We start from the raw sequence: 22,262 nt of genomic DNA, 5'->3' as shown, positions 1-22,262 counted from the left end.
TCATAAGCAGGCATTTAAAAGTTCAGCTTCTAAATTCAAAAAGGTACTGAAATGGAATGACTGCTTTATCATGGAACATGGGCCTAAACTTTGTTGCTGTCAGTAGTGAAGGACAGTGTAATGTTTAGGAAGAGGTATGTGGGCAAGCCACTTGAATTGCAAGCAAATGTGTAGACATTCTAGTGAGGAAGTGCTCAGGAAAGTGTGTGAATGGTGAAAGAGGAAACTGGCTGTTGATGCACACAATGGTAGTGATGCATTTTTAAGATTCCTGTAAAGATGGAACATGGACCAGCTGGTAATAATATTCTACACAATTCATTAAAGTTTACTTCACATTTATTTTAAATTGTCATGGCTTAGGTATGCGATAGAGAAAAAAGCAGCAACATATAATGAAAAATTTGATATAAATTTTAAATGCCACTGCAAATGGAAAAAATGTATGAAGAACTGGACAAAGAATAATATAAATGTCACAGAATAAGTGTTTCTCCTTAATGTCATAACGACAGCAGAGTTCAAATTCATGGCAATCTGTTTGTAGATTTAATTACTATTTAATGTCCTAAGACAACAAAATTATGAATCTAGAAAGTCTGACTGTAATAGCTGTTGGCATTGCTGGATATGTAGATGTAGCTTCAAAACATACAACTTTTAAAAAGTCACTATGGTGGTTGCAATATATTTGTAAAATATATTTAACTTTTCAATTTTTAGGAAAAAACAAAATGACAAAGGATCTTCAGGTGTGAAGCTCTTAGTAACAACAATGAAGTTATTGAAGAACCGCAAACAACTTCTCCTCCTCCCAATAACAATGTGGCTTGGTGTCCAGGATGCTTTTGTTTCTGCTGAATACACATCTGTGAGTAAATGCCAATAAACACACAGCATAAAAAGTAATTTAGTGATAGAATGAATCAGTTATAAAGTCTTGTTGGATAATATTTCATTCTGCTCTTCATGAATGTATTACAATGAAGGAAGTTAATCATCTTCCTGTTACTACAATCCATATTGCGACTTCCAGTCTCACAAATTTATAACATCAAAAATGCATGGCTAGCACTATTTTGTACAAATAATATTGATAAAATGATTCATGATTTTGTTTGTAGCTCAATATAGTAATCGCCAAATTTTTGTTAAACAGAGAAAAATTCTGCTATGTTTCACACTTTTACCCAATTAAGTCGGTGGTACTAAAGTAGTCTTCATATAGTAAAACTCTTGCATGACAGTCCAGGTTCTTGTGCTGTATGTGAAATCTACACTAACAGTGTTTCCCCACCATAAATGGCTCAACTTTTTTGTGAGGAAGTGCATGATGAACATGAGGATCCTTCCTTTCCTACAATAAAATTTTCCTCAGATTCTGTACAGTAACCTACCTCACTCATTGAAGTAAATTATGGCTTTATCTGCTTTGGTACCTTCACTTTACATAACACATTTCAGTTAACTTCCATTTGGTCTTGATATCTGGGTTTGACCTCAGTCTTTAACACAATGTTTGGGCCTTGTAGAGGAGGTGCCCATACCCACCAAGGTAACCAGTCCATGTGTTGAGCTTTTAAAGTATCTGTGCCTGATTCCACAATGGTTGTGCTATTGATGCCTGAGCTGTTGCCTCCATTTTCATACCAGTTTTAGGTCACTGGGACTCTGGATGCTGGATATCGTGCCAGGTGGTCTTGGCTGTAGTTAAGTGCACCTATGTGAGAGCTTTTATTTGGAACAGGCAGAACCATCACAAATATATGCCAACATGAAATGACTAAATTTGTCAGCTAGTTACCCTGAGCCTCTTCATAAACTGCATATTAGTGCGGATATAACCCTAGGAATTTTCATTCATTGGCCACACCTTAGGAAGAAAACATTGTCCAGCAACTTTCACACACTACCTCCACTCAGCTCCTGGTTTGTACCTAATCATATGGAGGGTCTTTCCCCTGTACTAACCGTTTTTTTTTTTTTTTTCTTTTTTTTTTTTTCTTCCATGGTGGCACTGAGAACGTATTTGGTGAACTTGCTTAGATAATAAATTGAGAAGTGATTCCATCTTAAGATCACAAATCCAACCTAGTTTTATGCGTTACAATCTTGTAAACTTGTAACAAAATAAATAGTACAGTGATTAATACACAGAGAGGGGGTGACAGGCTGTCCCTTCTCATGCTTCCTGTAGCATAATCTTTGGGAAAAACTTCCTACACCTGGACATAATAGCAACATTCTCCTTCAGCATTCATCAGTGACAGTGATCCCTTTTGGCAACAAATTCGGAAATCCAAGGATCAGCAACCAGACATTAGCCAATAGACAAATGAGCCATTGACTGAGGTTCCCAGGCCTGCCTCTGCTTGTCTTCTGCCTTATCTACACCTACAGTGGATAAGCTCTCACAAGAATATCAGCTGCCACAAGTTGTGAAACATGATGATGATGATGATGATGAACTTTGGAAGTAAAAGATGTATGAATGCACATGACCTTAGTGATCTCCATTTGTAACATTTATCTCTAAGCACGGCACTTACTTTGAGACAAACACTCAGTCTATTTCTCTTTCTCAGGGATTTTGAAGTGCACCACACCCAGTGAGCAATACCATGACATCTGGAGGGAACTTTCTGATTCACAAACTTCTCTCCTGATTTTGATCTCTCTTGAATTACAGGGCTCCTAATCACTTCAGTGCCATCCATGGTGTTTTAACTATAGAACTTGAAGTCTCTTCCCCCAATCTCAAGGCTTCACTACAACTGTTATTGGACAATGACCTATCAGGGGGGCTCGCCACTCTTTGGCGGGTTCATGCTTGGCAACCACAGGGCCCCAGCCTTTGCAGCATCTTTTCTCTTCCATGCTGCATGTCTATCTTGCTGTGCTTTATCCCCCCTCTTGAGGAACATGTCTGGGATGTTTTTGGGACTTCTGAATACTTTTGATGTCAGAACAGTCTTACCTTTGTTTTTCATTCCCTTTTCCTTTCTTTGTTCCCTTCTCCTCTCATTCCTCTGCTTTGGCATTTTATGATCCTCTTTCTTCTTCTTCCTCACTGTGCACTCCTGAAGGCCGGCCCATGCATAACAAGTGACTGGGTAACGCGTAATTTCTGACCCGGGGTCACTAGGTAGCATTTGCATGTACCCCTTGGTAGAGGTCTGGCCCAGAGATGGACCCTACCCACTGCACCATGGTTCCGTGTGGTCTCACGTACTGAAGACAGTCCATCTGTTTATTATTCAGAAAGGTGTTGATGCAATTGCCAGTCCTGTGAAATCCTGCTATCATTTACGGAATGGCACTTCGCTTTTGGAGACTACTTCTGATTCTGAAGCACAACTACTGCTTGCTACCACACTTCTCCATGGTTACCTTGTTTGTGTTGAGGTCCATAGATCTTTGAATTTTTTCCATGGTGTAATTTACACCAGGCTGTTCAATGGTCTAACGAAAACAGAAGTCCAATCTTATCTCTCTGATCAGGGTGTCATTGCTGTCCATCACGTAACAAGAAAGGTAGATTCCTCCTTAGTGCCCACCTGCAATTTTTCTCTCCTTTGACAGGGTGGTGCTTCCATCCAAGATCAAAGCAGGCTACGAAATTCAGTCTGGCCATACATTCCAAACCCGATATCTGCAACGAGTCTCATCATTTTATCCACACTAGACTGCCTTGTCGACACCCAACCAAATATGTAACCTGTGGTAGGGATGCACACGAGGGTGATTGTCTGGCTCCTTCTCCCCGCTTATCAATTGCAATGGCAGCCATGCCACCTATTCTCGGAATTGTCCATGTTCCTTGATGAGAAGGCTGTCAAAGAGATTTGGATAAAGAAAAAAGTGCTTTACACAGTAGCTCGCTAGTTACTGGGTAGTTGCAAACCCTGTGTTCTCCCATCTGGCACCTACAGTTCTGTTCTTGTTACCCCTCGCTCTGAGGGACATGGCCATGCAGACATGCAACCTCAAATTCCAGTCTGAGGTTGTGAAATTGCCCAGTGGCAAGGTAGCTTCACCATAGCCATCAAACTCTCACCTCAAGGGGGTGAAGCTACCAGCTACACAAGCAGAAAGGACAGTAGTAGTACTCCTGTGAAGACTGTCCATCCCTCTAGTCAAACAACACCTAAGTCTTCCTCTAACTGGAAAGGATCAAAGAAGTCCACAGTCTTCTCTTTCACCAATTCAAAAATCCTGTTCGACCGTGTTGCCATGTGGTACCTTAGCCCGGCCGGCCTCTGATTCACCAGTGCGCACCACCAACCGTTTTTCAGCATTGGACTCCACAGACAAACTGCACAAGCAAGCTGATGATTCTGTGGACGCCATGGAGCAGGACCCTCCTGTTCTGTGCCCTGTAGTAGTGACTCCACACCAGCTGTCACTGGGTGGCCACAGAGTTGACATCCTACATCTGTTCCTCCTTATGACTGTCCTCCAATGGAATGTTCTCAGTCTTCTGTCACACACACAGAGGATTTATGGCTGCGTATAGCATCACAGCATCCCCCTGTACTCTGCCTTCAGGAAATGAAGTTGAACCCTCATGACCACTTTGAGATTCCACATTACTTATTGATTCGTTTTGACCTCACCCTGACATCAGCATTCCATCTCATGGGGAGCATGATGCTGCTCATGTGGGATGACAGTCACCCTATTACCCTGACCACCCATATTCAAGCTGATGCACTTTGCCTTTTCCTTCCCATCCTGACTTTTCCATCTTTACCACTTATGTCCCTCCATCATTCAATGTCACTACGGTAGAATTCCTTCAGCTTATTGGGCAGCTACCACCCCAATTTTTGCTTTTGAGTGACTTTAATGCACATCGTCCACTTTGGGGTTCTCCTAGGACCTGTCAGAGAGGTGCCCTCTTAGCTGACCACCCTAACCAACTTAACCTCTTCTGCCTTACCATTGGAGTGCCCACTTTCCTTTCTGACTTCTCACGCATCTATTCCCATTTGGACCTACCCTTTTGCACTGCCCAGCTTGCCCATCATCTTGAGTGGTCCGTTCCTTTTTCTTCCTGATGCCTACTCGAGTGACCATTTCCCATGTGCTCTCTGTTTGCTGACTCCTACCCCATCAGAGTACATGCCAAAACGGCATCTTACTAAGGCAGCTGGCAGCTCTACTCCTCCCTGGAGATCTTCAAAGAAAAAGATTTCCCTAGTTTTGATGACCAGGTGGACTATCTCACCAACATTATCCTTACTGCAGCAGAATGTTCCATTCCCTGTACTTCATCTTTAGTCCATCAATGGGCTGGGACACAGTGTGCTGAGGCATACCATGATGCAATTCATGTGTGGAGATGAGCTCTCCACATTTTTAACTGTCATCCTACATTGACAATCTGCATTCGTTATGAACAGGTGCGTGAAAAGTGTAATCATATTCTTCAGGATAACAAAGGGGCTAGCTGGATTTCATTCATTAAGTCTTCTAACAGTTCCACCACATCTGTTACGTGGGCCACCCTCCAATGGCTTCCTGTATCAGATGCATTCTGCCATTTGTGGCCTCAGTCACAGACGATGTTATTGTGGGTGCTGTTGCTATCTCCAACACCTTAGGGCACCATTTTGAAGCAAATTTTGAGCTATTTCCACTATCGTCCTGCATTCCTCCATCAGAAACAAGTGGAGGTGGCTCAGGTGATACCCTTTTCTTCTTTGAATCGTGATTGCTACAGTGCCGCCTTTACTATAAGGGAGCTAGATCATGCTCCCAGTTCATCCAGATCCTCTGCTCCAGGGCCGGACACCATCCACATTCAGATGCTGCAGCGCCTTTCTCTTGTGGGCAAGCACAAGATGAAGTGTTAGTTCCTTGGCACATCCTGATAAGCACTTGTGGGAGACTTCACCAACAAGGTTACCCATGCTGCTGAAAATACTATCCTGTTTTTATGGGCCTAGTCTCTCACTTGCCAGTGCCATGGAGGACCAAAGATGTTGCAACAGCTAGTTAGTTTCATCGAATGGCTATATGTGATCTCAGGTGACATCCTCCAGACGTACTCCATCACTTGTAACTGGCTCTGTGCTAAGTAATGCTAGGAGGGCTACATCTCCTTCTCGGGAATGTATTCAGCTTCATCCCAGCTGTGAATCAAGCTCTGTAATTGATTGGGTTGCCAAAGATAAATAGCAGTCGGGGTTCTACTGTATACCTACCAATGTGTCATTTCCTACCAAACATCCCTGTAGCAGCTCCCTTTCTTAGCAAGTTGAATATGGACTGCAACCTGAGTCTAAATTTTTATGTAGTTAGACTAGTGTGAACTACTGTTATTGTGGGCCTAAAATAAAAATACCTTGAAAATATTAATTTAAAAGCATGAAAATCATAACTGAGGCCAGGATATATAACTTCGGCAGTGGCAGGGCTGCGCAGAGGCATTGGGTTGCTACCAGGATCCTGATCTATGGTTGTTCATGAAATTTTATTACTACTCAATTCATACAGTCATGATGGTGCTCAGGCATGCTCAGAGTCCCCTCCCCCAACCCTTGCCCTCCTCTGCTAAGGATACATGCTGTTTATGGTGTGTAGAGACATTTGCTGTCAGCAGGTTGTCATATAGGTGCTGACCACCACCACCACCACCACCACCACCACCACCACCACCACCACCACCACCCCCAGCAGCAGCAGCAATGAGGGTGCACAGTGCATCCAAGACAGTCTGGCTACCTTAAGATGCAGGGTGCTGAGGCACTCAGAATCCAGTCAGTGTCCCTATGCTAGGGAGATTGGTTTCATCTACAATGCTCGCACATGCAAGTGGCAACAAGCAATGTCAGTGGCAAAATGAGTGAGCACCAGCACAGCCCTGAGCTCTAGCTGTATGACACCAAGGTAGGAAGTAGGTGGTTGGCCTGCTGGAGACACACTAGGCAGAAAGCACTAAGTCGTCAGCATTGGATTTAGTGCAGCTGGCAGTCCAATTGCTAGCAGGGGCAGACACAGTGGCAGCTAGTAGACACACATCAATTTGTGAGTTGGTGTAGCTCTCTCCTTGTAGATGGAGCCTGCCAGATTGCATATATCTATCAAATAATGTGAGTTTATACAGTCTTGACTGGCCCTGTTGTGCCAGAGTATTGATTCCTATTATGTAATCCATAAAGATGCCCTACCCCAGCTGTGTGGCACAGACATCCTGCTATTCACTGTGCTGATAGCATTACACCTCTAGCCTGACATAAATTCACAGTGCTGTGGGGATATTTCTTGCTGTGTGAACATGTCAGACTTGTTATAATTGTTGGTCCAACCCTATTCTGCCCTCCTCCAACAGGCTTTTTGCAGTGGTACTAAGCAACATCTGCTTTATTCAACCATCAGAATAAAATGCACCTGATTGTAATGTTCCATTACTCTGAGCCTGGATCATTTCCAAAAGACTAAATTATAAAACACTGCCCCATATAGCAATTAGAAACAAAAAGAAATAGCACCCTCTGCAACAATTGGAAGTACAATAATCTTTCCCTTAATTTAGTTTGTAATAGAAACCATGAACTACTGAGAACAAAAAGTGATTCATACATAAAAGAATATTTCATAAACTGTGCCTGGTGGGATTAAGTCATAAGTTTTTAAATCAGTGGCACAGAAGTAGCATTAGCCTTTGGTTAATACCCAGATCCCAAATTAGGGCAGATATGTTTAAAGTACCTAAAGTTTCACTCACATGACCTTCCAGCATCTGTTCCTCTGTTCTTCAGGAGTACCAGATCTTTTGCTGTGTATGTGTAGTTTTTTACGGTGAAGCTTAAAACCATTAACAGGATCCTGCATTTCCTTCAGCAGACCTTGCTCAACTATGTTTTAGTTTGTAGTGACTCAGTGACCTCTCTCAAGGCTTAACCTTGTCATCCTGTGTTATCTGCTATTCATGACCTTTCCTCTGATCTCAATCATACTGATTGCTCAGTTTATATGTGTGGGTACCAAGTCGTGGGTATCCCAGGAATGAACTGGCTTATTGGCTAGAGAAGTGATTACTTGCCCAGTATTCACTTTGATGATACCAGGTGTGGATTGGAGGGTGCAAGTAAAGGTGTCCCTTATTTGAAGGTGGAATGTGTGGGAGGGTACTGTGCACTCCACCCAATCAAGGCTACTGGTGCTACATAGTGCTGCTGCTGCTGCTCTGATGGATTCTGCCATCCTGTGTTGTCCCTGCATTGGCCATACCAAATTAGCAAAGTTTTATTTTATGCAACAAGTGCCTTCCCCCCCCTCCCCCCCCCCCTTCTGTACAGCCGCACCTCCATCGTCGTGGAGGCTTGCCTCTAATATGGGAAGATCATTCATGAACAGTTAAGCTGGTTTTCTGTATTCTGCATGAAAGTGATTTTCATTCTCAGATGTGACATTTTAAATTGCATTTAGGTTGATCACAGGGTGATGAATTTTGGTTGTCTACTGCCCCATGTTGGGTCTGGGAACCCTAAGGACTACCTTCTTTGGCAGCTGTCTTGGTCATCCAAATTTTACTCTGTTTAAATTGCTTTTGAATGCAATTAGCACCTTCTGTCTCATGTTATTTTCTGTTTTAGGTGTGGTACTCCAATGAATGGTAAATACTGTTGGCATATTTAGCAACTTCACACAATGGATTGGGGGTGGTATGGCTGTTAAAGAAATGCTTGTGACATGCAGAGCTGGGGGACACTTGCTCAATTCTACCCAAATGCTGCCTGATTATTTCTCTCACTTCGTTATCCAGCTGAGAACCATTACACTGTTAGCCTCCTCACTTATGCTTTTACAAATCTGCAGCCGAGAAGGCATTCTTTAGTCTGCAACCCTCTTCATCCTCAATCAGGTTATTGGTTTGGCAGGTGTTTCTCTTGCCATAAATGAGTGCTAGGGGACTGCTTGCCTGCTCTGACCTAATTATCAGTGATCCTTAATCCTACTTTTAAAAAGTAGCAATGAGGCACAGCAGTGATTAATTGGGTAAAGATAACTAATTTCTGGTTACTGGCAGTTTCCCTTTTAAAGATGTCAGCAAACAGCATTTAAAATTTCTCACATGGAACAAAACTACTACTGAAAGATTGTTAATAAGTAAATGTACAGAAACAAGATTTCTCCTTTTTTGTGCATCGTACTATTTCTAGGAGTGCCTTTAAAAACTACTAATATTGCTGGAGAATGAATAACCTAAGATACGCATTTGAGAAATGCACATTAGGATATTTTTGTGGCATTTAATGAGAGGTCTTTCAGAAAAGACCTCATGTGAATTTAAGAAGCAATAGTACTCCTTGATTTTTATTCCACTATAGAGTGAAGGTACACTTTTTAATTGGTCAGATCAAATGGAGACTGGCCAAATTGAACAGGAACATGTTTAAGTACTGTGATGTTGAAGTTGATCAAACTTTGAAATATCATTTTCCCTTTCTACTTATTTTATTTCTAGGATAGGTAAAATATTGATTATTGGTTTTACTTACAAAATAAGTATTAAAATAATTCCTTCTTATGAACAGGCATATGTTACGTGTGGATGGGGAATCCAGAACATTGGATATGTGATGATATGTTTTGGTGTGACCAACTCAGCTTCAGCACTGTTACTTGGATGGGCCGTCAAGATCACTGGCCGCCTACCCATAATGGTGACATCATTTGCCCTTCATGTGGCCATATTAGCAACATTATTAATCTGGTATCCACATCCAACAAATCACACAGTTTACTTTGTCATCGCTGGTCTGTGGGGAATTACAGATGGGGTGTGGCAAGCACAAGTCAATGGTAAGAATCTCTCTCAATAATTCTTCTAAATTAATGTACTTACTCTCTGAAAGACAGCAGAGGAATAAAAATCAGACCAGTCTGTACAAAGTTGATGATGATGATGATTCAATATTTTGCAAAAGAAGTAAACAATTAAGTAGTGATTCTGAACTGTTAGCTTTTTGGCATCACTGTGCCATAGGTCAGCTGACTCCTTGATTGCATTTACCTGCTTCATAAAAAAGGTTTGGATGTGTTCTCAAATTTTAACTGTCAAATTTGTTAAATGTTTTATGGATAGTGGCAGTTTTCCTTGCTCACTACTGCAAGTTTTAACTACATAATACTGCTGGATATGAAATTCCAAATAAATAAACCAGTAAGTAATACTACATGTATATGCTTTAAATAATGATTCAATTAAGGAATGATATGTTTAGGTGCCCACTTCCTATATCTCAGCAGGACAATGTAGCAAGTGAATAGCCTGTGACCAGTTATATTCAGTTGTTCTTCTAATGGCCACACTTATATTAAAATTAAGTTTTTGTATACTATTCATTCAAATAAATGAAGCCATAGAAATCATTGACAGTGTCATTATTTTCTGGTACTAAATTTGTAGAGTCATTGCAAGATAAATTGATTTCTGGCAATTATGGGTAACCATTTTAAATAATTTTTGGTAATCATTTAGTTAAATGACCAAAATTTAATAAATGCAAATTGAAAACACTTCCATTTAAAAAACAGAAAATTTCTACTGCAACACGATCATTTTTGCTTCTTTCCTACTGATGTTTTGAATTGCTACTAACAAAAATACTTTTTTAAAGATTTTCTGCAATTCATCAGTCTGCTATGAATGATTATTGTGACTAATAAGCAGAGTGAGACAGAAGCAATGTTGCAGACAATACTCAAAGAACTGATTACACAACTGATGGGTACAATAAAGCAGTTCTGATAGTACTTCATGGTGACTGCAAAACATTATTTTGTAGACTATTCCGCATCACTTTCTCCTTAAACACAGTTGCAATGTTAAAAACTGAAAGTTTTGAAAAAATAATCAGACTATAGATACTATGAAATTATTGCTACTTAAATTATATGACCATAGATGATCATAATATCCAGCTTTGATTCGTGCATCTTTGCCTATTTTAGTTTCTAGTAGATTGCAACTAATGTTTCCATCTCCTCTTAGGACACCAAACATATTTTGCATCTTCTGGTGAATATTTGCATATCAATTTAAGTATTCATTCATCTTGCTTTTGGGTGTGTTCATGACATTTCTTTCTGTACTCTTCTATTCATCTGTAGTATAGTGCTGATGTACATTTCATTTCAAATTTCTTACAACCACAAATGCCATCATTCATTAACTACACAAACTGAATCTGCTTTTTGAGAAATAGGCTGTCATAATCACGTTTTTATGTTCACAGCACTTTATGGACTCACCTTTCCTGGGAAGGAGGAGGCAGCATACAGCAGCTTCAGATTGTTTGAATCACTTGGTTACATAATTGCCTACAGTTACAGTGCATGGCTTTGCACTTACATAAAAATATATAGTGTGCTTGGTTTGTTAGTCCTTGGATTTGCTGGGTATCTAGTCATTGAAATAGGAGTGATCCACAAACAAAAAGCTCTTGCAAGTAGTTAGTGGTTAAAATTTAAAAATGAGTAATAGCTGTAACATCTTGAGCTCATGTACTTCAATCAATGACAACTGTTTTTACAGTAAAATAAAATAAGTTGTAAGGATTTTCTTTATTAGAGCCACTGCATGGTAGGTTGTCATTGTATATCATTATGAAGATGTCTTTCAGTTTATTTTGTGTTTGTAGAGCCTAAAATGTTTTTCCCTGAGTGTCAGCTTTCTTGCAAAGATATTATTAAATGAAATGAGAGGGAAAAATTTAACATTGTGGTTTCACTATGACAGTGCTCTTTCAACATCTTAAAAATATAGGTAGCCAAAGGCAACAGACAGTAGTTTTAAGTTATATGATGTAATTTGTTATTTTATTACCACTGCTGACTTTCAGTTGAGCTGTATCTGCACCTTTAAGCACCACTGATGTAGTGTTACTTCCATGTACAATTGTTTAATTATATTTAAGTTAATTTTAATTTTATACTTAATTTTAATAATATTGTGTGAAAATGTTAGTTTAATGTCTTTCTTCTGTTATCATTACATCCTGCTTATTAAACCATTTAAATATGATGAAAAGGCCAGAAATTTCAGTTACACACTGTCTCAGAAAAAAATCAGTCCACAAAAAATTCTTATGTACTCAGAGACTCAAAATGATGATTAAATATTACACATGAGTATAATTAATGAAAAAAGCAAATTGTTATGTTAAGGATTGAAAATGTGCTTTTCAATGCTAAACTCAGTCAGCATAGTTATGCATGTGTAACACTGCCAGAATTATTGCCATCAGTAATACTGTATATAGTGATGAAATCCTTGAGGCCTGTGTGAAGCTACATCCCTAGCCCTCTTCACTGACACTCTCCAGTATCAATTGACTTAGGCTAGTATTCAATCCTAGACCACCAAAATTGTAAATGGAGGTTTTCTAAATATACTGGCAGGAGATGAGACACTGTTATTTCTGTTAATTGTTTAAGCATGTGTATCTCTGTGATAATTTGTAATGTTGTTCTAAATGTGCCTAAACCATTTATTCTGATATCCTTGTACTGATAAATTATAAGTTCTTGAAGTAATAAAATATTTAACTCTTTCTTAATCACCTTAATCTTTCTTAATCACCTTAATCTTTCTCATACCTTCCACTACATTCTACTACTACTACTACTACTACTACTACTACTACAAATACATTTGAAAACTTAACAGTAAGAATAAAATTTACCTCCACTATTCCCAACTTAAAACTACCATTCTTCAGGAGCAAAGTATGAAGTAAATAAAATATTTGACCACCATATTTGTCAATAAGCTACATAAAAAATTGGAGAGCTTCAGGATTAATGTAAAAGTCAATCACGAAAAGGTAACAGAAAATGGGCTTCGTTTCACTGAGATTTTTTGTAAGCCTATTAACACTATCCCATCACAAAATACCTCCATAAAACTCAAGAAACATGGAAATAAATCGTCAGTGAACAGTAAAACAAATACTAGAAACTGGAAACAAAATTCAAAACTACTATGTAATTTATAGCCGCAACTGTAAACAACCACTAATTATTGACTTTGTGGAATAATAAAACCTGAGTTCACTTCAAAGCCAACACACTATGTAGTGCTCACTCTCTTTGAGGGGTCTGGAAGAAAATCAGCTACAGAGTTCAGTAATTAATAGCTCACAATGAAATTGTTTGATGTTTTCAATCTCCAATGTGCTGACACATGACTCAGCAAATACTTCATTGCAATGGTTATTGTGAGAGACATAACATACAGCATTGAATTAGGATATCTTGACATCTTGTAATGATGATGGTCCTGTGTATTTGCTGTCTTCATTCAGAATAGGCTGGTAAAATATTTGCATTTTCATAGAATGGTAAAGACATTGGTTTTGTTTAATCAATGCTACTCTACATCCTATTAATAGCTGCCGTTGTTGAAAGTTCATGGAATCACAGGGCTGAGAGATGATACACAGTTTCATAGATGTATTATGAGGTAAATGTAGGGAAGAAGTTAGAACATAAGTACGGTACTTACAACCACTACTAATATATTAATGTTCCTTTGAAAGTTCCTAAGGGAAACACTCTTTGGGATTATGGAATAAATAGGAATCCAGCTCAACTGATGAAAGCAACACAATCATGTGTACTTAAAGTAGAATAGTGGAATGTAATTAGGAAATTACAGTGAGGTACACCACCATAGTTGCAAAAACAACAAATTTACAATGTTAAAGGAGTATGTAAAGATTCTATATGATGAACAGTTACCAGAGCAATGGAGGATAGGTTGTTGAAAAAACAAGGGACATAGTAATTCGAGCAGTTAGATAGTGGGATATAATTTTGACTGTCTCAAGGAGCTGTATTAAGAGCTACTAAATTTAATGTGAAATAAAAGGGTCTAACAGACACCCAAAAGGTCAGTTTTTCCAGATTTTATGCCCTTTGAGTAAATGTTTGATTGTAACAAATGCTCATCTGGTATGGTACAGTCCTAAAGTGTTCTCAAGAAATTATGGTCCAAAATGTTCTAAAAGCACAGGCATATTACACAGAAGTACATGCCACTGAACAATAGCATTAGCACAGATGGCTTAGGTAGAGTACTATGTCTGCTTATACTGCTTTTCATTATTCATTCATTCATTCAGCCACCAATCAACTAATTCAATTAAAGTTAAAAAAATTTGTAGTACTTAAAGATTAACGTTATTTTCAGTTTTATTTGGAGCTACAAATTTTTTGTACATTATACCACAGTTATTGAAAGGCAAACCTGTGGTTCAATTAATTTTCAAAGCAGACTTCTCAGTCTTTGGTTGTTTTGTATCTATAATGAAAACAATGTTAAGTCCACTCATCAAAACCAATCTTGTCAAAATACTGTCTTAGCCTGCCTGGCTATCTGTGTGGTCTAACATACTGCTCCCCAAGCAGGAAGGCATGTTGGTCCTGGTACGAATCTGCCCAGTGGGCTGTTTCCCCTTATTCTGCCTGAGTTCCACTATGTCAGTGATTGCTGCACAAATACTGTCTCCACATATGCATACACCATAATTACTCTACCACACAAACATTTGGGGTTACACTTGTCTGGTAAGAGGTGTTCCTGGGGTCCACTGGGTCCAAACTGAACAATAACCCTGGGTTCAGTGTGGGGCAGGTGGACTGCTGTGGCCTGTTGTGCGGTTGTGAACCACTGAGGGCTACAGCAGGACAAAGCCTCTCCATCATTTCTAGGACCCTGGTTCAATACACAATACTGTCCTGGTCAATCATGAATAATAAGACTTCATAAAATGTAACAGCTATTGGTTCTCTTGTCAACATTTATGGATGAAACATAGTATGCATCATCCAGTAATTAACATCTTCATTAAAAACTTGCTTAGAGGTTGTGTAGCATTCCTTCTGTAATGAGACCTCACTTCAGCTTCCCTTTAATCAGCATAGTTACAACAGCAGTGTTATCATCAGTCAGAGATGTTGCTGGCCAAATCCTGTGACTCTCATCTTTCGTTGACACACTTCTAGAAAACAGTTTGTGAATCAAAGATATGCTTCGAATGAATCAGGTATACTGGACTCTTGTTGTTGAAAGTAATGATGCTATATACCACTGGCTTTGTAGGGCTACTGTGGGCTATCACTTTAATGTTATGTAGTACATTAGTCACTGCCCAATGCTAATTTCATCAGTTCAGAAAGGTTTATAGTTTACTTGCCAATGCTCTGGAGACTGATAGCAGTGACTGATCATGGGGCTGCGGGGTCACCACATCCCTAAAAACAATCATATGGATGAAAATGGTTAAAATGGCAAATTATGAATAATAGACTGGCAGGGAAGTGGAAGATTGGAAAAGGGCTTGTGAATTACTTGCTGAAGCAGAAATGTGGTGGTGGTGGTGGTGGTGTGAATGTGTGGTTGAAACACAGTATGAAAACGGGTCCAAATTATCATCAGAAGGGTGGCAAAAATAAAAATAAAATTACATTACTTTTGGGGGAAAAGCTATGTGGACAGTGCAGAAATTGTGGTTTGTAACATTACAAAAATGACCTATGAAGAACCTGAAGTTGTTCATTGGGGTTTCAGTATATATAGTAAATAATAGTGTTTCACACAGTATGTAATATTAATCTCCTTGTACCTTTACGTACATGATCTGCAAACCACAAGTTTATAGCAGAAGATATTTCCCATCATATCACACACATGGGTTTCTTCCTATTCCATTAGTCTGTAGAGTGCAAGAAGGAGGACTTAAAATTCTTTACTCTTATTACTCATCCTTGTCTTTGTGTACATTCAGCACTGCCTGTCAGCACCATTTGGTATGGGACTAACACATGATTAGTATTCTATGATTAGACACACAAGTGATTTGTATGTATTCCCCTTCATACAATGACTAAATTTTCCCAGAATCTTGCCAGTGAACTGAGTCTGGCACCCACCTTTCCAATGACTGAGTTCTTGCGGTAATTACACTTCATGTTCTCCAAAGTTGTCCACCCAAGCATTGTTGTGATATACTGATAAAGTAGACAAAAGATAATGCTTGTATGCATGTGGATGATGGAGATCGAAATACCATATGATGAGATAAAAGAAATAAACGGAATAATTAGAACACGCATCAGGCTAGCTGCTACAATACCTAACAACCAGTGGTGAGGGCTGAAATTCAACTGTGGCACAAAATAACACTACTTGTATGACAAAGCCACGGTTTACTCACGCCACTGTCCTTTAGAAGTTTATTATATATCATCTGAGGTAATTCAATTTAGTTAGTTCCTAAAGAAATTCACCATGTCCAATAGTCACTGATTTTCACGACGATAACATTCCACAGTAATTGGCACATCACTGTTTCGACATTTTGGCTTATAGAAAATGTGGGTTGTCAGAAATTTAGAAATATTCATGGACATCATTCTCCTCATGCAATGTGAATCCCATATATATAAGTACCGTATCAAAGAGGGTTGTAAATTACATGAAATTATTGTGTCATGTTGTGCATGAAAATTAAAGTAACAAAAGTCAATAGTCAAGTTAGAATCCAGCAATGGTTATGACAAAATCTAATTGAAAGCATGATTGCCTATGAAATTATAATTTGTCTCCTCCAGTAATTACCTTCTGATAATTTAAAGAACTTTCATGTAAAATTTTAATTCCACAGCTATCTTTTGGTGTGGGATATGGCATGGAATTATGCTCATTAGTCCACAAAGGTTTAACTTTTAATTAAATGTGACTTTTAATTAAACTGCTCTCTAGGCAAGCTAATGGATCAGTGAAATCAATGCAATCAAAGCAAGAAAGTGAATAATGAATTCAAAAGAAAATTAGTCTAAATAAGGACTTATTTTTAAGTAACTGTTAGATAAAAGTAGGTAAATATATGGCAAGATAAAAAGCTTATTTATTGCACAATCTTATATCTTTTTAATATGAACATTTTGTTGTTGGTTTTTCAGTCTTGTTGTCCCCTGTTGTATCTTTTAAATATTTGTATATTGTTGTCTTTCCCTCTAGCTCACTCCTGCATTTCTCAGAGTTCCTAATGCCTTGCACCATTTTACATTGTTGAACATTCTTTCTCGTTTAGTGAACCTTACAAGCATGTCTTGATGTTTCTTCAGTCTTGCTTCCAGTATCAAATTCAGTGTCATAATTGCCTCACTGGTGCCTTTAGTTTGACTAAAGCCAAACTGATCATCATTTAACAGCTCTTCAGTTTCCTTTTCTGTTCATCTGTATGTTATTCTCATCAGCAGGGGATACATGAGCTGTTATGGTGATGCTGCTTGTGCTATAGTTCTTTCAGTTACCAACTCTTCTTATCATCACAAATGTGTGAATAATATTTTTTTGGAAGTCTGATGGTATGTCATCAGTCTTAATGGTTCTACACAAACATGAAAAATTGTTTGTCTGACTAAATGTTATCTATCTCTTCTGCCTTGTTTAATCTTGTGTCTTCCAGAGCTCTCTCAAATTCTGACTCTAATATTGAATCCTCCATGGCTTCCGAATTGACTCCACATTCTTCTATCATGCGATTGGACAGTTGATGTATTATTTTCCTCTATCAGCTCTGTCCTCTGCATTTAACAGTGGAATTATGACTGCACTGTTGATGTTGCTGCCCTTGCTTTTAATTTTATCAAACATTGCTTTGATATTTCTTTACTCTGAATCACTTCTTGTGACTAGCATTTCTTTTTCAATTTCTTCACATTTCTCATGCAACCATTCTTCCTTCTCTGCCCTGCATCTCCTGTTTATTTCATTCCTAAGTGATTTATATTGTTGCATTTCTGTCTTTTCGTGGACACTTTCATACTACTCCTTTTGTCAAGTGAAGTACTTCTTCTGTTACGCAAGGTTTCTTCACAATTACCTTCATTGTGCCTATGTTTGTGCATCCAACATATGTGGCTGTCCTCTTTAGAGGTGCTCACTTCTTAGCTCAACTACCTATTTTGGTATTCCTCATTGCAATATCTTCATTCTTAGTGAACTTCTGTGTCTCATCATTCCTCCATACTTCAGTATCCCACTTGCTTCTACACTGGTTCTTCCAGACAATTTTCTGAAACTTCAGTCTATTTTTTATCACTACTAAAGTGTATCTAAGTCTACGTTTGCTTCTGGGTACTCTAATGTTCTGACAACTTAAAGTGTGAGTGTGGGTGTGAGTTATACTGATTTATTTCCCCAAACCACATTCCACTTCTTTATGAGGTGACATATTTGGAATTTTGCAACCCCTCTTCTTTGTGGGATAGTCAACTACTGGAAAATCTCTTGACTTCTTTTCTGTTGAATAGAGCTAGGTACAAGAACTTCTAAGCCTCTTTCTACTTATAAAATGAGTAGACACACAAATTTTCCTTTTCATCAGTTAACGGCGTATTTGACTTTCCTGCACAACATAATTCACACTTACAGCATACATAAGCAACTTTCTGTAAATACCTCATACCGACAAACTTTAGAAACAAAATGAGCTACAGTTAAAAGAAAGTTGGCTTGACTACCAAGACTTTCTGAAAATGAATCCGAAAATATATGTTGCCTCCACCAAGGCTGAGTCAAGAGTCTACAAGAGTACTTTTTCAACTGTTCTTGTTATAATTAACAATAGTCAATGACACCATAAGCACAGATTGGTGTGTAAACTCCATGGTTCCTCATTACACACTCACTAACACATCTATGGATTGCCCAACAGACATTTGTTGGTGCCATTCTTCCCACGACTAATTTTAAATATGCGTACACAAACATGTGATACACCGTAGGTACAATTTTACCATCCCACACTTGTATCTAGAATATCATGTATTCAAGATGGTAGAAGGCTGAGTGGTTCTAGAATTTACACAGAAATTCTCGAGTCACTAATATCCTCCTTCCCCCCCCCCCCCCCCCCCCCCCACACACACACTCAGATCGAACACGCAATATTTTATACATAATCATTATGCAAGTAATATCACTCATAATAACATTCCATGTCTTAACCATATACATTTCTTACATATATTTGTGTACATCTCTCTCCTTTCCATAACATTTCTCTTTCCGTGATTTCCCTAAATCACTCCAGGCAAATGCCGGGATGGTTCCTTTGAAAGGGCACGGCCGAGTTCCTTCCCCATCCTTCCCTAATCCGATGAGACTGATGACCTGGCAGTTTGGTCTCTTCCCCCCCATACAACCCAACCCCAGCCCATAACATTTCTCTGTCCTTTCTGGGACAATCTTTCACTTATTGTTTCTCTATTCTTTTCTTACTTTACATTGTTATTAAAACATGAGCATTTACTCATGGTCTTAGTCAGCCTTACTGAGGGCCAACCTTTATCTTTTACGAAAATGCAAATTATGCTCACACATGTTAATGGTAATTAGTCAGACATGAATAAATGAATTTTAAGGAGTCAGATGACAAAACAATAGGGGAAGTAAAAATATCCCAGCTTACTTCATCACATCAGCCCCTCATTGGATTGACCAGACTGATATTGCATATAGTTAACTGGGCAATTCAATGACCACAAGTGACCCGAGACAGTGGGTTAAAAATCTACACACAAAAAAAATATTACATAAGAAATCTTATCAAAAACTACAGTACATATGTTTTTTTTTTAAGTCCCACTTATATGAACTGGCCATACACACTATTTACATACAGTGTATTGTACAATTGCATGAAATATTTACTAGTTATACTTTTAATAAAAATTATGCATCTTCATCATAAGTTATGTCCTTTTTGGTTAAACAAGGATAACATACTAAGATACTTATCACTTTATGCAAGTCCTGTCTTACTTTAAAAAAAAAAATAATCCTCATTGGTGACAAAAGTTAAATTACACTGTGCATTGCATTTCACTTTTGAGACAAGCACTTTCACACTTTTAATGAGTTTTTACACATTTTCTCATCAAGTTGTCCACACCTTCAACAGACCCAAGTGGCAGTCAGGAAATGCATTGCTGTCAGTTCCCTTGGAGGTGGTTCTCCTCTGCTGCAGTACATGAAAAATTAGACAAAATACCCTACTTTAATACACTTACTTTTTCTTCTAACTGAAGTCTGAGAAAAAAAAATCAATGGAGTAGGAGGAGTTGGCCACCAATAAATCCTTTAGGTTGCTCAGCTGCGGATGTTCTGCCAACAGGATTGTTTGAATTTCATTGGTTGTTAAGCTTTTTATGGCTGCTGGCAAGTTATTTAAAATGTGTGTTCCTGAATAATGCACACCTTGTTGTACAAGAGTAAGTGACTTTAAATCCTTGCCAAGATCATTCTTATTTCTAGTATTGATTCCATGAACTGAGCTTTTGGTTTGAAAAAGTGATATATTTTTAATGACAAGTTTTATTAAAGAATAAATATATTAGTAAGCTGTAGTTAGTATCCCTAGTTCCCTAAACAGACCTCTGCAGGATGTTATAAAGGTTCACATCACATATAACTCTTATTGTGTGTTTTTTTGCCTGGAAAACTTTAGCTTGGCTTGATGAATTACCCCAAAAAATAATTCCATTTGACCTTATGGAGTGAAAGTAAGCATAATATGTAAGCTTTTTCATTTTTATATCCTAATTTGCATTGCAAATAGTGATTTATTTAGACGCTTCAGCAGTTCTGTGGTGTGCTGCTCCCAGTTGAACTTATTATCAAGCTGTAATCCCAAAACCTTAACACTGTCCACTTCGTCTATCTACTTGTCATCAAATGCTAGGCATTTACTTGTGGGACACCCCTTACAGATTCCGAATTGCGTAGTGTGTTTTTCCAAAGTTTAGTGACAAAGAATTGGCTACGAACCAGTGATTAATGTCCACAAATATTCTACTAGCTGATCTTTCTAAGACTATAATTGATTTCCTATTTATTGCAATATTTGTATCATTGGCAAACAAAACAGACTTGGCTCTGATAACGTTACTGATGAGAGGTCATTGGTATACACAAGAAAAGGTAAGGGCCTTAAGATGGAGCCTTGTGGAATCCCACATGTAATTAGTTCCCAGTTGGATGATGCCTGATAGCTTAATACATGTCTCTTTCCTAACAACACTCTTTGTTTCCTGCCAGAGACATAAGATTTGAACGATTTTGTAGCATTTCCTGTTACACCATAATATTCTAATTTACTTAAAAAGATATTGTGATTTACACAGTCAAATGCCTTTGACAGATCATAAAATATACCAGTTGCCTGCAGTTTTTTGTCTAATGAATTAAGTACATTTTCACTTCCCAATATCAGAACCCTTTAGAAATCCAAACAGTGACTTTGACAGTATGTTATTTGTGATAACATGCTTACAAAGCCAATTGTACATTATCTCTTCTAAAATTTTTGAGAGTGCCAGAAAAAGAAAAATTGGACAGTAATTTGATGATATTTCTTTATCTCCCTTCTCAAACAGTGGCTTAACTTCAGCATATTTCAACCATTCAGGAAATATTCTACTGATAAATGACTGGTTACACAGATAACTTAATATGTTACTTGACTCAGAATCACATTCTTTAATTAACTTTGTTGATATTTCATCATAGCCACTAGATGCTTTTGATTTTAAAGAATTGATGATGGATACTACTTTTGCTGGGGTAGTGAGTGTCAAATTCATATTATGGAAGTTACTTGAAATATCTGGTCTGAGGTATCCCATGGCAGCATCTACAGAAGCTGACAACCCTATCTTTTCAGTGACAGTTATAAAATGTTTGTTAAAAAGCTCTGTCATGAATGTATCATTTGTTCTTAATGCTCTTTGCCCCTCTTCATGTCTGTTTCTGCCAGTCTCCTCCTTCACCATATCCCATAGTGTCTTTATTTTTTTATCTGATATGACTATCTTTTCCTTGTAATATATTTGCTTTGATGTCCATATTACATTTTTTAATATTTTGCATTATTTCTTGTAATGTGCTACAGAATCAACATCAGAACTGTTTCAGATTGACAGATACAGTTTTCTTTTTGTTTTACAAGATACCTATATTCCTTGAGTAATCCATGGCTTTTTTTAATTCTTTTTGTTTTACAAGATACCTATATTCTTTGAGTAATCCATGGCTTTTTTGAAGACTTTGCTCTAACCTTGGTTAGTTTTGGGGGGGAACCAGTGTTCAAATAATGTAAATACTTTATTAACAAAGCTTTTATATTTTTCCTTCATGCCATGAGCATTGTAAACATCACTCCAGTGAATGTCTCTGA

At 38.1% G+C, this 22,262-nt stretch overlaps 1 protein-coding gene across 1 annotated transcript in view; it reads left to right on the top strand.

Moving 5' to 3' along the window:
* Positions 1-12,572, top strand: part of LOC126354717 (UNC93-like protein) — a 74,406-nt gene extending 61,834 nt beyond the window's left edge. The window contains exons 4-6 of the mRNA XM_050004567.1: positions 724-871; positions 9,546-9,813; positions 11,250-12,572. Of these exons, the coding sequence (XP_049860524.1) occupies positions 724-871; positions 9,546-9,813; positions 11,250-11,470 (637 nt within the window). The 3' untranslated portion in view covers positions 11,471-12,572. The remainder of the gene's footprint in view (positions 1-723; positions 872-9,545; positions 9,814-11,249) is intronic.
* Positions 12,573-22,262: the final 9,690 nt, after the last annotated feature.

Source organism: Schistocerca gregaria, chromosome 3, assembly GCF_023897955.1.
Source record: "Schistocerca gregaria isolate iqSchGreg1 chromosome 3, iqSchGreg1.2, whole genome shotgun sequence".
NCBI lineage: Eukaryota > Metazoa > Arthropoda > Insecta > Orthoptera > Acrididae > Schistocerca > Schistocerca gregaria.
Note: the sequence above shows the minus strand (reverse complement) of the source record. Positions and strands in the feature narration are given on the sequence as shown.